The 18051-nt window shown below is 43.3% G+C and overlaps 1 protein-coding gene across 1 annotated transcript in view; it reads right to left on the bottom strand.

Moving 5' to 3' along the window:
* Nucleotides 1–2535: 2535 nt before the first annotated feature.
* Nucleotides 2536–18051, bottom strand: part of MOGAT1 (monoacylglycerol O-acyltransferase 1) — a 37187-nt gene continuing 21671 nt past the window's right edge. The window contains exons 5-7 of the mRNA XM_038585873.1: nucleotides 17614–17813; nucleotides 6778–8080; nucleotides 2536–3232 (exon numbers count right to left, since the gene is read on the bottom strand). Coding sequence (XP_038441801.1) covers nucleotides 7926–8080; nucleotides 17614–17813 — 355 coding nt within the window. The 3' untranslated portion in view covers nucleotides 2536–3232; nucleotides 6778–7925. The remainder of the gene's footprint in view (nucleotides 3233–6777; nucleotides 8081–17613; nucleotides 17814–18051) is intronic.

Below are 18051 nucleotides of genomic sequence, written 5' to 3'. Positions count from 1 at the left end.
GTGGTTAAGTGCCTGCCTTCAGCCCACGGGGTGATCCTGGAGTCCTGGGATTGAGTCCCTGCAGGGAGCCCGCCTCTCCCTCTCTCTGTGTGTCTCATGGGTAAATAAATCTTTTTAAAAATAAATAAAAATAAAGTTAAGTGAACTTGAAATGACAAATCATATGATCCTGCTCTCACGGAGTCAAGCAATCTAGGCGTGATCATGGCATTCCTTTACTTCAGCGTTATGCATTAAATGTCATGCCAGGTCAAACGAAACATCAAATTTCCTTCCCATCTAGAGGTTTTAAAGATGTTGATGAACTGGAGAAGGCCGGCAAGGAGATGTCAAACCGAAGACGGTGCTTCCTAAATTTGGAAGATTATGCGGTGATTGTTTCATAAAGACGACTTTTAAGAGGTACGTGGGAACATGCACATACATGTACACGTGTAAGAAAGAAAATGAATTAAAAAATATGGTTTGGAGAAACCATGTTTCTCCAGCAGATGCTTCATGCAGTAACAGCTACCAAAAAAATATACATACACATATATATCAAAAGTCAAAACTTTTAGCTAAACAGTGTTCTTAATCTAACACTTTAAATGTTCAACTTTGGGGGCCGCCTGGGTGGCTCAGTTGGTTAGGGGTCAGCCTTCAGCTCAGGTCATGATCCCGGAGTCCTGGAATCGAGTCCCACATGGGGCTCCCTGCTCAGTGGGGAGTCAGCTTCTCCCTCTCCCTCTAATAGATAAAATCTTAAAAAAAATAAATGTTTAACTTTGACAAGTATTAGCCCACTTATGGAACTTTCTTACTCTGTCCTAAGAGCAGCCACAACACCCTGCCATCTCGTGACCAGCCCTCAGGGTTGTTCAGGATGGCTCCTTTGCCTACTGGGTCCATGTGGTGGTGGCGGCAGGGGAGCAGTGCGCAGAAACGTAAATGGCGTTAGAGCAGAATCACCAGGAGATGGACCCATAAAGAACCTCTGCAGCCATGTCCCACCTTCTCATTCCACAGGTCAAGGTCACTTACCCAAGTTAGTGACAGAGATGGTGGATACCCCAGGGCTCCTGAGCCTTATGTCCAAAAACGTGGGCTCCGGCCGGAGGACCCAGCATCATATCTGAGCTCCACCACCGCCATGAGGGTTGCTTTGAGCAAAGTTCTTAGCCTCTCTGAACCCCAATTTTCTATGGGGTCAGAAGAGTACTGACCTCACTGGGCTATTTTAAGAGCCAAATGTCATTATGTACGTAAAGTCCCTAGTCCTGTGCCTGGCACACTGTAGGTGGTCGATAAATATTAATGGTTTCTATAGGATAATATTTACTTAGTATTAACCACAGTCTTACTTATGCATGTATTTATTTATGTAATTACGTATTTATTCTAACTACAGTATTAATAAAATACTGGGAAAAATTAAAGTCAAGCAGTTTTATACCATAACAATTCAACATGTTTTCTAGCCAATAAAATATTTTTTTTTAATTTTTTTATTTATTTATGATAGTCACAGAGAGAGAGAGAGAGAGAGGCAGAGACACAGGCAGAGGGAGAAGCAGGCTCCATGTACCGGGAGCCCGACGTGGGATTCGATCCCGGGTCTCCAGGATCGCGCCCTGGGCCAAAGGCAGGCGCCAAACCGCTGCGCCACCCAGGGATCCCCCAATAAAATATTTTAAAAGAGTATCAAAAACACCTATTTTGATAACAAACAGCAGAAATGCCAACAGGCCTAAAAAATCAAAGCATAAACTTTGTCGTCCAACATGCACGCATCCAAAGGAGACGACTGCACTCTTGACACATCAAGAGAAAAATTTAGTTTTTAGCTTCTTCCATTATTTTGCCAGGTGCCTGAGTGCCTCGAGTGTATAAAACGGCTTTATTGAGGGGCACTTGGGAGCTCAGTGGTCGAGCGTCTGCCTTCGGCTCAGGTCGTGACCCCAGGTCCCGGGATCGAGTTCCGCATCGGGCTCTGCACAGGGAGCCTGCTTCTGCCTCTGCCTGTGTCTCTCATGAATAAGTAAATAAAATCTTTAAAAGAACCCAAAAAAACAAAATGGCTTTATTGAGGTATAATTCATGTAGTGTAAATTCACCCATTTGAAGAGAGGAATTTGGGAGGTTGTAGTATATTCACAGAGTGTGCGTGCCGTCACCACAATCCGGTTTTAGGGCACTTTCATCACCCAAAAGGAACCCCGAACCCTCTCAGCAGTGATTCCCTTGATTTGGACTGTGTCAATTTTTCTACCAGTTTTTGAACATTTCTGTATCTGGTAAGTTCCACTCATCTCGACCATGGCCCCGCCTGTTCCACCCGGCACACCTGCACTTCCCCGCTACCCTGCCCCTGCTGGGTTTTGCATTTCTCCCATCCAGAGCATCTACAGGCCTGGCTCTTCAGGGAGATCTGCAACACTCACGACACCCCTCGCCTGCATTGGTCCCCAAGTCCAAGTGGCTTCAGCCTTGACAAAGGCCTGGAAAGGAAAACCATTCCACTCAGAGAAAACACCACGCGCACACATCTACAACTGGGGCATGTTAAAACCCATTTATTGGTCAAAACTTTACAAACCAAGAACTTTTAGAAAGCGTACAGCAACACGCACAATGTAGAAAATATAAACATTCACCATCTCCTATAAAGACTTTAACAAGAAATAAACTGTTACTTCACAGTTTTGAGCGATATAAAGAAGGAAACCTCTTCCATACATGTCTCCAATTTTTATTTAGAGAATTCAATCGTTTCTTAGAAACACCATGACTAAAGGTCTCCGTGATGCTGGAGAAATCTCCGTAGCAGTTTCTGTTCTCCATATACTACGAAAGGGGAGATGGTCCTTTGAACTATTTGCACGGCCAGAGGAATCCAAGTGAGGATGGTGGAGGCAAAAGTAGTCCACGGATGAACGTCCATCTCCCACTGGATGGTATGACCACGACAGTACAAAGGCCAGGCTAGAGACCCCAGAGACGCACCAGAGGGGACTTCAGAGATCATCCGCTCCCAAGAGGAAGGAGTGAGCCTCCTCAGCAGCCAGTGGAGGACCAGAGGCTAAAGGGTTATTTGAAACAGGAGCCCGACAGGTAAAAAAGAAAGCACGGTTGTTGTGTTTTCTGGGTGTCTCCATGTGACTGTCCCCCACTCTGGGCAGCTGGAATCCAACCAGAAAGGCTGAAGGCTCCAAGTTGGTCTGGAAATGGAGTAGGGGAGGAATATACGGCCCTTGGGAACACAAGGAGGTCAGATTTATCTTTATGCTCAAGAGAGGCTACGAGAATTCTTAACCAGAATCTAAGAGCTATAAAAAAAAAAAAAAAAAAAAAAAGGCAGCTGTGCAACCAGCTGGAGGAAGCTCGAGCCAGAACAGGCTTGGGGCCGTCGGCACAGGGGCAGGGGCCCTGCTGCCACTTGCCTGTGTAATGGGATTGCTCTGCCCCGTATTAGGGGGAGGACCCTTGGCGGGCTGTCACCGCCTGGCCTGGAGCCCCTCGCCTGCCCCCTGCCCGTGCGGGGGGCCGCCTGCCGCTGGAGTCCTGGACGTCACCCAGGCACACATGCCAAACCCCCCCGTGGAAGGGAGGAGCAACAGGCGCTGTACTGGTCTCGGAAGAGCTGTTCCAGGTCCCAGCGAGACAGAGCTGGCGCCGGACGTGCTGAATCCCTCGCTTTAGGAGCGTCCTTAGTCACACTCTGCGTTCTGACCCTCGTGTTTTATGCAAGGTCAGGGCAACAAACCTGATCACAGGTTAATCAACAAGTGTGGGGAGCAGCCACCCTGCTCCGCCGGGGGGCCCAGCTGCTTCGGCTGCAGAAGGACCAACCGCCGGACTCTAGCTCTAAAGCCTGGCTCCCACACACAATCGTCCCACTGCCAGGTTGGTGCCGTAAGCATCTCACGGCCCGGCCCTGGGGGCCACAAGCAAACGCGCACACCCCCAGATCCCGCCACCGAGGAGCCCATCACCCCACCAGCAACCTATGGATTGAGATAGACCTTCGCCTTCCCATATAAGATATTAAGGCTCAAGGAGGGGCCCTTGCAGGGCTCAGTGGTTGAGCATCTGCCTTCAGTTCAGGGCGTGACCCCGGGGTCCTTGGATTGAGTCCCGCATCGGGTTCCCCCGACAGAGCCTGCTTCTCCCTCTGCCTGTGTCTCTGCCTCTCTCTCTCTGTGTCTCTCAGGAATAAATAAATAAAATCTTAAAAAAAAAAAAAAAAAGGCACAAGGCTGTGGGTGTTTGTGAAGGATTAATTAAAATAACAGATATAGGATATTAGATAAATCCCTTGGCTTTAAACATAAAAAAATCACTTCTGTACTTGCCATCGCAGAGAAACTGGCACAATTAGTTGGTTATATAAAAGCTGCTTTTTTAAATTTTCCTTTAAAAAGATATACAAATCCTATTTGGAGTAACTCTTCCAGCCCCAGAAATAGACATTTTATCACTTAGTTTAAAAACACAAATACAGTATCAGAACTTGAGCAGCCTTGGGCTAGTGGGGGGAAAAAAACAACTAACTGACCAAACCAATCAACGAATCAACAAATCCCATCAACACTGTTTCTGGTCAGAGGAAAAGAAAACAGAGTAAATGCACCCAAAACTCATTTTCATATTTAACACAAACCTTGGTAATTTGCATTGTGGGCGAGGCAGTTTGGAAGAGATGTGAAGTTACAGAGGGAGGGACACTGCATCTAGATGCTGCCTCCTGTGCTTTCCATGACCAAAGCATCCCTTCTATTGAAGGTAGGGATTTTACTTTTTTTTCCCCAAGATTTTATTTATTTATTCATGAGAGACACAGAGAGAGGCAGAGACACAGGCAGAGGGAGAAGCAGGCTCCCTTCAGGGAGCCCGACGTGGGACTGGATCCCAGGATCCCGGGGTCATGACCTGAGCCAAAGGCAGATGCTTAACCCCTGAGCCACCCAGGTGTCCCGGGATTTTTACTTTTAATGCTATACATATAAAGGCTTAGCCATCATCCCTGAAGTATTTGGACTGTGATTGTTTCCATAGTCCCCATGAAAGATTTTCATAAATCATGCAGCATCCCCTGCCATGGTAGCCCTGGGACAGAGCACAACTGGCTGGCCTTCATAGGCACTGAAGCTGCAACCTTCAGTGTGAACATAATAGACTTAAGCTGGATATGGATAATTTCAATACTTCCAGCTGCAAGACAAAGGAAATGACTCAGGCTGTGCCCAGTATGCAAGAGAAACAGGAGAGAGAAATGTCCTGATCAAGTGGCATAAATGCATATTTTCTCAAGGCAATTAGCGGAGTTTCTCTTACTGTGCCCTCGGGTTCCTTTTGTTGTCATTATTGTTTTGCTTTGCTGTTTAAATTTTATGTGCAATTGCAGAGTCAATGAGAATCTTTAACAGAGGCGATCTTGGTCACACTATATTAGCGAATACAATATATGGCCCACATTTTGCGCTATAGCAAAAATTCATGACAAAAACTTCACCTGCAATCTGTAGGACTATAAGGAACTTCCTACTATGCTTCAAGTTTATGAAAGGGCTTCTGGCTGGATTAAGACCTCTGGGGACCTGGGACGCCTGGATGGCTCAGCAGTTGAGCATCTGCCTTCGGCTCAGGATGTGATCCCAGAGTCCCAGGATCGAGTCCCAGGATTGAGTCCCACATCAGGCTCCCCGCAGGGAGCCTGCTTCTCCCTTTGCCTGTGTCTCTGCCTCTCTCTCTGTGTCTCTCATGAATAAATTAATAAAATCTTAAAAAAAAAAAAAAAGACTGCAGGAGACCCAAAGAAAGAAAGAGATAACATCTCTAATATGTACCCCAAAGTCATATTTAGGGATGCCGAAATTAAAGTTGCTGATGTCTAGATTTTCAAAATGGCAAAATTCTAGATAAATTCATCAGAGCAAAACTTTTCTCTATTTTCAGGGCTTCTGTGTTACTACATACAGGCTTCAACTGCTTCCTAGGTGATCCGGCTGATTTTGGGCGGCGGGGGGGGGCGCTCAGCTTGGCCCCCACTACCAAGTATGAGATTAAAAGTCAGACCTTCACGCAATCACAAGAGACTATGTGTCGTGAGCTCTTAATAAACATCTCCAAAGCAATGAAATTCATGGGTTTTATAATGACTTGAAGGTCTTTCGTTGCTGTGGTTATCCTGGCTCTCACAGCTCTATTTTGAAAGACTGACCCCTGACCAGCTGAGGTGTCATTTTCTGTAAATCATGTTCCTTTACACTTCGTCTAGGTTGAATAATACAGAAAAGGATTTACAGTCAATTTTTCTGCATCTATTAAAAAATAGGTTGTGTCCTATTCCCTGCTTCAATTAAAAAATCAATGTCATTTTAAGGCCACGGGTCAGTGGACTCCTGGATTGCTCAACCAGTGTGAAGCCAAAGTGATGCCGGCCAAGATGACCTTGACTAGAACAATCGAGGAGGTTCACTTTTTCCCATGTGAAATGCTTTCCTACTCAAGACATTACCCAGCGTGATTTTGTTTGGCTGATGCTGAACTCAGTCCACGCTCTGGTCCAGGGCTTGAGGTTTTAAAAATCAGAGGCCTGAAGATCTATTACTAGGAAGTCAGAACCACTCAGAGAAGTGGCCCCCAAAGACCTAGAGTGGAGGAGGTAGAGAAGTGAGAAGTAGCAGGGGAGATCATCTGGAAACTAGACATTCTTCCTCCTTACTGGATAATAAATGACTTAACACTTAGTACCTGATGATCAGAAACCTTCTGACTTAGGCCTCAGCGACTCACCTGTGGTCTTATCCATCACGGTCATAAGACAACAGGACAGTACAATTTCTCCTTCTGGAAGCGTGTCTTTTCTTATACAAGGTTCATCCTTTGGTATAGTTTCAAAAATTCTTCACCTTAAGGCAAAGTTTGTTTGTGGGTTCACCTCTAAATACTTCAGGAAACAAGTACTTCTCTCGTGCCCAGCCCAGGGCCCAGGGAGAGGTCAGTGAACAGAAGGAGCAGTGTTCCCACTCTCGCGGACCAGCCCGCTGTAACTGGACCCATCACAATCAGAGAGCACTTTCTTTCATCGCTGCTCTTACTCAAAGAGGCCATTTGGGAAGAAAATTAAAACCATTTCTAGTACCGTGAAAACCTTTCGGAATTTTAATGTTCTGAAGCAGGTCTCCCGAAAGACCTCCTTGTCTGTAGCAAACGAACATACTTCTAAGCAAATGACAAGCATGAATATTTCTAAGCACGAATAGAAATGAGGAGACATGCTCTCATCCACATGGGTTTCCAGATGGTAGATTCATCCTATTTCAAAAACTGCATAGAAATTCTGCACCGTTGTATAAAAACGTGGTGGTTGACATGACCTGAAGGATCATATTATCTAACTGTGCAAAGTAACATTATTCACCAAAAAATGGCCTGTTCAAGCAGAAAAGAGAGAGACAGAGAGAGAGAGAGAGAAACGATCTCCTCTAGCTCTGTATGGAAAATTAGTCTACACACTGTCTCCTAACTGTTCCAGCTGTGCTAAGCAAGAGCTGTCATGCTTTGTGGAAACACCACCTTAAATTATTGTGATTCTGGTAAAAGGGTCTAATTATTTTTTTGAAGCTGTCATTTTTTTTGAGCACATGAATAATTCTAACCCTTTTCTTAACCTGTGAAATGATTGCACTTTCCCAAATGAGGAGTCTTATTAGAAGGGTTATTATAGCCATCTCCAACCTTCTCCTCCAGTTGACCCACTATATTTTTATTTATTTACACCTGGTGCACATCAACATCCATCACCATAAACAATACTTTTCAGTTGCATTGAGTTGCAAATTTGATTCCAGAGTCAAAGAAAAAAAAAACCACCTTATTTAAAACACGTATCCTGCAATGGGATGTTCTCTCATCCTCTTATATGTCTTCTAAGAGTACGGTTATTTAAAAATGAGAGTTTCATGCTCGGGAATACCGTACTTCCTTTTGTGTGCTTCAAATAATTTCCTTAGCTCCTCCATATAGGTCTGATGCAACTCCTCAATCTGTCCCGGGCTTGGGTGCGGAGTCCGATGAACAGGGATTGGGCGACCAACTGCAAAAATACAGAATACATCAGACGTAAGAAGACAAAATCACTCCATCCACCACAAACTACTGCCTCTACTGGATGGCCCTGGAAAGATCTGCCAATCAGAATCTGTCAGGCCTGCTTGCTCCAATCCCTTGTTCATCTCCCTGGCTGTCTCCAACTATCACGCCATCCCATTTGATAACAAATAAAGAACTTTCCTCAGCAGTTGCTGCAGTGGAAGTACCCTGGTGGTTTTGACTTCGAGTCAAATGAACTACTGGGCTGACCACAGCTGTGAGTAAGAGGACATAGCTGTGTGGGCATGTCACTGGTACTGTCCCTCTGGTACAGCTGGTGTCCAGGCCACAGTGCCCTATTGTCGCCAACTGCAAACTCTTTGAGTCATGAGGCACTGGCCCTCTGCTCTCTTTTTCATGTCATTTAAAAAAATTTAAAGAATGTATATCTTCATAGCTAAGAATCTGCATTAGAAAACACACACAATCACAAGAATCCTACTGTTGCTAAGAGTAGAAAACAAACCAAGCAGAAGTCCCAGTAGAAAATTTACTAAATAAACCACAGAACATTCACTCAACAGAATCTTAGGCAGCAGTTTTTTTTTTTTTAATGAAATTATATGCATACATATATACACACACACACACACACACACACACACACATATATCAAGGTCTAGAACATACGAAGTAGGAAAAAGGGTTGTAAAATAATATGGTATGATTTATGAAAAAATATTTATATTCTTAGGTGCATTATAAGCTTTAGTGTGTTTACAAAGTCTAGAAATAGACGGATAACCATTACTTCTAGGAAGAAGGAATGTAGAGACGGGGAAGTTTTCCCTCTATCTGTATTGCAGGAATTTTTTACAATGAGGATGCATTTGTGATTTGCCTGTCATTAAAAATCAACTAATTATTATTTAATCTGGCAACTTCTTTACATATTTAAAAAGGTGTTTAGAGGTGTCTCAGATTTTTCGGAACTACAAGACACACGTGGCTTTGGCATCTGCTCTCCTGGGTCCTCCCTGCTGTTCACTGCGCCCTCTGCTGCTTACTGATGCCAAGAGTTGAAAACCTGTGACAGGTTTTAGCAACTTGCTGGGCAGCAAACAGCTCCTTACTTCCCTCTATTAACTTGGGTAATAGGTCAAGTAGGGCCATAGGAAATAGAACTCTGAGGGTGAGAGGTGGCTTCCTTTGGCCTAGCCTAGGTTGTCCTGTGCTCCATGCGAGGTCCACATCCATGTCAGTAACAGAAAGTGGAGAGTTAAAGAGAAAACCAAACAAATGTTAAGTCACGGAGAAAGGAGAAAGTGATAAATGACATCAGTATGGGAGGTAAGGGGGCACAGAGAAGGGAGTGATACACACACACACATACATAACAAAATGCATTATTAAGAAGATATCTCCATCCATCCATCCAACCACCTATCCATCCATCTAACGCAGTAAGGAGAGATATATATAGATACACATAATAAATATCACCTTACTGCAGTATTAGTATTCTCAAATTGCTAAGTCTTTAACCAGATAAAGCCTCAAGATTCTCACAGACAGTTCTCTTTGATAGCCTGGATGTCAAATTTACAAAGAGTGTGCATCAGTCTTTTGTCACTCAACATAATGAACCGGAAACGTCTTGCTGTCAGTTGTGGTTGGAAATACAGAGGAAGAGAGGCTAACGCGGTGACGGGGTGGAACGGGGGCTGGTGCAGGCGCGAGACTGGAGACAAGGTCTAGTCCCTCACCAACAAATGCATTACTAAGCTAGGAACTCCTCTTTGGCCTTAATCTCTACATGTCTAGGATACACAAGTAGAACTCAATGATCTTGAAGCCTCTTTCCAACTCTGATCTTTTTGTTTCAAGAAAAGCACTCAGAAATCTACATGTGAATTGAGAATCTACCAGCCAATGCCACTCTACCAGCAAATTTGCAGTTGTATAGAAAAATAGCTTCAAGGTGAAGGGCAACTATTCCTGGCGGGAGTTGGGAGGGGGCTTAGAAAGAGAGACATGGCGATCTGAGAAGGTGAAGCATGTTGTTCCCAGCTTAGTTTAATTACGACTTGTGAATTATTAAGTCTTACTTCCTCTGAGCTCTACTACAGCTTTTTAAAAAAGATTTTATTTATTTATTCATGAGAGACACGGGCAGAGGAAGAAGCAGGCTCCATGCTGGGAGCCCCATGTGAGACTCGATTCCAGGACCCTGGGATCACGCCCTGAGCCAAAAAGGCAGATGCTCAACCACCAAGCCACCCAGGCGTCCCTCCTACAGCTAATCTCAATCCTGTTCTTTTCTTTTTAATGGGTTCACTATATATTAGATGGTTCTTCCAGAGAGCTCAAACATGCCCATATATACTCAATTTATCATAAGACCTTTCCTTTTAAAGTGTGAGATGGACTGCTTCATCCTTGCCTCTCTCATTTACACGTAGAGAAGCTGAGATGCTGGAAATTCCCAAACTACAGACACATACACACACACACAGAATTCAGGAGGTAAAGCCAGTACTCCTGCCCCCCCCCCCCCCACTAACCCTAAAACTGGATTAGAAATTAAGAAATATTTCTCAATTACTTTTTAGGGTTAAAGACAGAGGTAACAAAGCAAAGACTTGCAAATCTATGAAGGGTCTCCAGAGCCGTAGGAGACCAGAATTCTCTCTCTACAAAAAGGAAATTTTTTACTGCCAAGGAAAAGAAAACAAACCTAAAGACTAAGTTAGCTGCAAATTGCCCTGTAACTCTCTTTTTACAACACAAAGGGAAAAACCCAGTTGCCTCAGCCTGCTCTTGGAAATGAACTCCTGCCCTGGAAAACTCAGCCAACATCTCCTTGTGGCAGTCAGGAATCATAGCGGCCCTGTTTATGTTTCGGTGCTTTTTATAGCTGGCGGGAGCATTTGTTCCATTTTCCAACTCCATCCAGCAATTCAAGATTAGTTATGCACTTACGGCCTCGCAGAGCAGCCTCACCCCCATCTCTAGGGTGCTGTGTCGTGTTTACCTGAGAAGAAGAATGAGCAGCTTCATAGCCAGTGTACACACAGCTGGAGAGGAGTTTGGAAATGGGCATTATTTTCTTCTCATCGAGGCAAAGAGTAGATCCTCTGCAATAAGGAATCTTTGCTCTATTTTTCTTTAAGCATGAAAATGCCACCAAGTTTATGGCTCTGACGGTCTCACACAGGAATCAGACCTTCTCTGGATGCTGCACAGCTGTACACTAGAGAAAGCGAGGCTACTGGTCCAGGGTCAGGAAGAGTCAACGTGTGGGTGCCCATGAGACTTGGGCTCACTGAACCCCTGACTTATAGCAGAGGCTCAAATATGCTCAATGTAAGAGGTGTGTGTGTGTGAGTGTGTGTAAGCACTCACACACTCACTCAAAAACATTTATTAAATACTTAATGGGTTGTACTGGGCACCATGCTAATCTCCCGGATCATTTTTATCTCCTTAAATCCCTACTTTACATTCAAATTTAAATTAGGCACCCCTTCCTTTCTTTGCATTTCAGAGAATCCCTTAGCCTGCTCTTTTCTTCCCATCAGGAAACAATAATGACTTGAAATATAATGGACTACTTTTGTCCTCAAGTGGTTTCAAACCAGTTGTATTCTATTAAAGCACATTCCTTTTCCTGCCTTTATGCTAAAAAATTCAAAATTATAGAAAGAATAATGAAGTAAGCACTTGCATACTCTTCCTCTAAAATCTGGAGTTTTGAATAGTTTGTGTGCACATGCATGCACATATGTACATATGCGTTATTTTTATTTTGTCGACCCATTTGAAAATAGCTTGTAGACATTAATGGTTCAATCGTGTTATCGTCCCCAAATATTGCGGCATGAAGCACCTAAGAACAAGAACACTGTCCTTTCTAATACCACCATCATCACACTTCTACATATTATTTTGTACTAAATCCACATTCAAACTCGATGAATGATCTCAATGATATCCTTAGAGTCGTTTTCCCCATGCCAGCTGTTGTGTCTTTGGGTGCTCTCTCCTTTTGGTCTTTCATGACCTCAATATTTTGGAAGAATCCAGACCGGTTGTTCAACACAATGTCTCACGATCTGAATTTGTCTATTTCCCCATGATTTGATTCAGACAAACACTAAGGCAAGAATACTTACAAAGATGGAAACACATTTAAGAGCTCTCAACAATCAGGCCAGGAAGCTTCCTGCAGTATATACCACCCCATAATCTCCTAGCACCTGGGGTGTACGGAGTGCTTTCCTACCTACCATGTCATTTGATGCCCAGAATAACCCTGGGCAAAGACAGGAAAATTATAACAGTCTCTTCTCCAGAGTTGGAAAGTCCGAGGCTCGGGGAGGAGAAATGAAGCCGCCTAAGTCACCCTGAATCAGATCCCAAACCCACATCGCTTTCTTTTGTACACCTGGCTAATGCACGATAAACAGCTCCTTAATGTCAACATTGAGGTCTTTGTGTGGCTGGTGTCTGAGCGTCAGCCACTACCACCATGTTGGGCCTACAATAGAAAGAACCAATTTCTTAATGGCAGTGGTTATATTTTTCCGTTTTGCCGTAAGTTTAAAAATGAAACAAACACGCCCATCACATCCATAATTAAAAGGCAGACTAAGGAGTTATGAAGCCAGTGGAAGTTGTGAGACTGGACAGGATGGAGACCCTTCCTTGTCAACCCAGCCGACAAGCCTCTCTGGGTATCCAGAGTTCAAATAATCTAACACTGGGAGGAGGGAGAGCCGATTGATTAATAGGGAAGGAATGCAAGAGTTAGACCACCACCAGTTTGCAACCGTAACTGCCTTAATTGATTCAGGCAGGAATTATCAATGGATATTAAAGCCATCAAGTAAAGGCTGATGAGCAGAATAGTTACACAGTATCTAAGTAACACTATCCCCAGGTTACTCATTAATGAAAAGCAAAAAGTCTCAATAAATACATATATGATACAGATTATATATTCACATATATAAACATATAAAGATGTCTGTAGATAAATCTTTATGATTTAACTTTATAGTAGAGAAACCTGGCAAGCACTCCACTCAAGTGATCAAAATGAATATCCCCAACAATGGCACAAAGTGACACCAAGGGCCTCTTGATATGATGCACTGAGGAAGACACAACACCACTTCTGTGGAATTCCTGCCACGTATACAGAAGTGGGGCGTCATCATGACTGAAACACGCCAACTCAAGTTGGGGAACGTTCTACAAACCACTGACTTATATACTCCTCCCCACTGCTCGTGTCATGAAGACCAAAGGAAGTTGAAAGACTAATCCAGCTGGAAGCAGGTTGAAGAGGTGTAAAAACTGGATGCAACATATGATCCTGTTTAGGAAAAGAAGCACTTGACCCTCCCTGCCCACTAACCCCCAAAAGCTAAGAAGGAAATTATTGTGGCAGTTGGTGGAATTTGAATACACACTCTACACTGGCTAACAGCTATCTATCAACGCCTGATTTCCTGAATTGCACTGACATTACAGGAGAGAATCATCTTGCTCTTAGGGGAGATACACAGCAGCAAACGCCATGATGTCTGCATACTCAGTTGAGCAATAACAACAGTAGAGGGTATTTATTATACCGTTGGAGAGAGAAAAACTGTAGTAAATGTTACCAGCTGGTGAGTGGGGGAGGGTTCATTTTTCTACTCACGAGACTTTTCTGGACCCTTGAGATTTTCTTTTTTTTTTTTTTTTTTTTTTTTTTTTTTTTTTTTTTTTTCCCTTGAGATTTTCCAACATGAACTTTCAAAAATTAAAATTGACACACACCAGGATGTATGAAATCTTCTCCCTTTAAATGGCAAGTTTCCTTGCCTCTCTTACTTTCTTCCCCAAACAGGCAACTTCGCATCCTCACACCCATACTGGCTCTACACTGCGAATTTAACGGTAGCTTGCCTTAGAATGTTTAACGCGTACTTGTTGGAGACCTGGAAACCGAAGAGAAGAATGATTTGTTTACATATGTGCCTTGAGCCTCTATCCTGTGGGTGCCAGGAATGAAGCAGAGTCCCTGCTTTCCCGGAGCTCGATATTGTAGAAACACACAGAGCAATTCCAAGGAACTGCAATTCTTTACACGTGGTTCTTACAGTCTAAACTTCTTTCAGTTATCCCTCCTGGTTATCACGATGGATGTGATATTTAAATCCGTTTCTTTCCATCATTTATGTAATGAAACACAAGGTATGGGAACATCTTACTAGCTTTTGATAAACTGACAATAACAAAATATGTAAATTAATGCTATTTGCATAATGTGTAAACCAAATATATGGTATCTTCTTCTTCTTCTTTTTTTTTTTTTTTTTACTTTTTTACTTAGGCTTTTACTTTAATTCCAGTATAGCTAATACATAGTATTATATTAGTTCCAGGTGTACAGCATAGTGAGTCAGCAATTCTATGCATTGCTCAGTGCTCATCATGATAAGCGTTCTCTTCATCCCCACCACCTATTCCCCTCATCCCCCCCCACCGATCTCCCCTCTGGTGACCTGTTTGTTCTCTACAGTTAAGCATCTATTTCTTGGTTTCTCTTTTTTTTCCTTTGCTTGTTTTTTTTTTTTTTTTTCTTAAATTCCACATACGAGTGAGATCATATGGCACTTTTCTTTCTCTGGCTTATGCTGAGCATTATACTGTCCTCCATCCATGTTGTTGCAAATGGCAAGATTTCACTCTTTTTTCACAGCTGAATACTTCACTGAATATATATGCCACATCTTCTTAATTCATTAATCCATGGATGCCTGGGCTGCTTCGGTAACTTGGCGGTTGTAAATAATGCTGCAGTAATCATAGGGGTGCATGTATCTCTTTCAATTTGTGTCTTCGTATTTTCTTGGTTTAATACCCAATTGTGCAATTACTGGATCACGGGGCAGGTCCATTTTCAACTTTTTGTGGAACCTCTATACTGTCTTCTACGGTGGCTGTACTGTTTACACTCCTACCAACAGAGCACGAGGGGAGGGTTCCCATTTCTCCACATCCTCACCAACACGTGTTGTTTCTTGTGTTTTCTAGTTTAGTCACTCAGACAGGTGTGAGGTGACATCTCATTGTGGTTTTGGTTTGCATCTCCTTGATGCTGAGGGATGTGGAGCATCTTTTCATGTATCTGTTGGCCACCTGTATTTCCTCTTTGGAGAAACCTCTGTTCATGTCTTCCGCCCTTTTTTTTTTTTAAGACTTTATTTATTAAAGAGAGAGAAAAAAAGAGAGAGAGAGAGGAAGAGAGGGAGAGAACGAGAGCGCACAAGCAAGGGGAGTAGCAGGCAGAGGGAAAAGTAGGCTCCCCACAGAGAAGGAAGCCCGACATGGGACTCAATCCCAGGACCTTGGGATCATGCCCTATGCTGAAGGCAGGTGTTCAACCACTGAGCCACCCAGGCATCCCAGCTTTGTTTCTGTTTATGGAACTGTCAATACTCTATACTCCTCTGTGTTATTTCTTTTCTTTTTTTTTTTTTTATTTTTTTTTTCCTCTGTGTTATTTCAAATAAAAGTCTTCATTTTATTTTTTTTAAGTCGGCTCCAAGCCCACTGTAGGGCTTGAACTCACAACCCGGAGGTGGAGCATCGTGTGCTCTACTGACTAAGCCAGCCAGGCTCCCCACAAGTAAAAGCCTTTAAATGTACACAGGGTGTGACAGGTGCGCGGGGGGCCCACATCAGGCTGCCCTCAAGCATCTGACTTCCACTCACCACCAGGAGATCACATGCACGCCAGCTAAGATTTTATGTAAACATTCATATTCTCAGCTTCGTTTTTAAAAGGCTTCAAATAATAGCAGGAGACTGAGGATGCTAGAGACTAGATATGGCATTTCCAATGAAGTAATTTGGGAGCTAAGTGGAAGGGCACGTTGAAGTCATTTTCCCTTATTCTTTTTTTTTTTTAATATTTTATTTATTTATTCATGAGAGACACACAGAGAGAGGCAGAGACTAAGTCAGAGGGAGAAGCAGGCTCCCTGAAGGGAGCCCAATGTGGGACTCAATCCCAGGACCCAGGGATCATGCGCTGGGCCAAAGGCAGATGCTCAACCACTGAGCCCCCCAGGTGGTGTCCCAATTTTCCCTTATTCTAAATCTTGAAGAGAAGCACGTTAGGCAAGAACAAAAACCAGAGCTCTAGGTTTTCTAGTCTCAACAAAGAATTCAGATTCAGTCATTTCCATTTGACTCCCCGACCAGCTCATTATCTGTCTGTAGAGTTATAACCAGGCTGTATCCTACGGTAACCACTTAACTTAAAACTAAACTTTAACCCCACCAGGGGGATAACTGTCATCATTTAAATCCACAAAATATATTTGGCTTTCAACCCTGCAACGTATTGCCTGTGCATGAGCTCCACTTGATTGAACTTATAGTTCCCAAAAATTGTGTCTTTCAATTTCCCCTATATCTCCCAAAATGTCAACTCTGGGACTTTGCAGATAAGGAACCAGAAATGACGATTTAATATTACGGCAAAGAGAAATCAGGGCCTAACCCACGTCGATTACCTTGTTAGTACATATTACGCCAAAGAAACGTAACTAGCTTAGCTTGGAAAAACACAATCGCAAACTTATCTCTGTGTTCCCACTACACAAACTGATCAGTCTGGTAACATTCCATTTGAGTTAAATAACGGCATTTTTAAATGGTGTCACATGACCCCACGTGCCATGCAAAGCTCTCAGAACCTGATGGTAGGAGTCAAATCCCATTCTAATGAAACAGATCTAAAAACAAAATTTTGGGATGTCATTTAATGGCCCATCTGTGGTGAAACTATTCCTTCCAGCTTCAGATGAAGCACACAGCTCGGGTAACTGTGCTCGTAGCCCCCGGCTCAGCACTTTCTCCTGTTCCGCACCCCAGGTCACTTGCAATGGGAAGGGCTCAGGACTCTGCCCCTCGGCCCTAACCAAGAGTCCATCACCCTCCTCCTCCATCTCAATTCCTTCCCAATGTACCACGTTTTAAAATAAAATCAGCTCATATGAAAATACATATAAAAATAGCGTGTGGATCCCCAACGTGCTCTTGCTACAGAAGCCAGTGCCCATGTGAACCGAACACAAAGACGACGACGACACCTGTTACACAGAAATCTGCCGATACTCATAGACTGATGTAAATGTGTTCATCACAGAATTGCTATGTTACAATCTGCTGGCAGAGAAACACACTCGTGGAGAGTACTAGAAACTCGATGTCGAAATTGGATTCTCCCTGCAGTTCAATAGTAGTATTCCTGAAAGTGATCAATTCCCAAATGGAAAATGCAGTCATTTCTTGGCTAAAAGGCATACTGTAAATGAGGCTCAACTACCATCTACAGGATTCTTATTTTAGGAAGTTCTTTACTCAAAGCCATTTTTCTCGCCTAAGCACTGCAATCAGCAGCAATAACGATGCTCAAGGTTAAGGTGATGCGTCTACTCATCCTAGCAAGCCTTTAGTCTTCGATGTACATACCCACAGTGTGGATAGGTTTCCTATAGGGCATCAGGCCAAAATTGTATTGAAAAATCCCTCTGGCATGGAACAGAGGCAAAGCAAATCCCATGATCTTCTGTAGCTTCTCCTGCACAGTTCGAAGCCATGAGCCTTCAGGGTTGTTAACTTGCTTAAATAGTTCATTTTCTCCAAAAGAAAACACCGGGACCAAGGAGGCACTACAAATAACAAAGGGGGGAAGAATATGCATTTTTTTTTAAGGAAAAAGATTTAAGTATTTTCTTCTGTTCAGAGGACTTCTGCAACATATCCCAACCACTTTCCAAAGTCCCCACATCTCCCTGTATCACTAAGTTCACATCCCACACAGTGAAACCGACTTCTGTTTGAAACCCTTTGGGGACGTACTTTAGCAGGTCAATGACTCGTGGGATTTTATTCCATAGAAAAATCAAG

The sequence above is a fragment of the Canis lupus genome, chromosome 37 (genome assembly GCF_011100685.1).
Source record: "Canis lupus familiaris isolate Mischka breed German Shepherd chromosome 37, alternate assembly UU_Cfam_GSD_1.0, whole genome shotgun sequence".
Lineage (NCBI taxonomy): Eukaryota > Metazoa > Chordata > Mammalia > Carnivora > Canidae > Canis > Canis lupus.
This window is presented reverse-complemented; position numbering and strand designations above follow the sequence as displayed.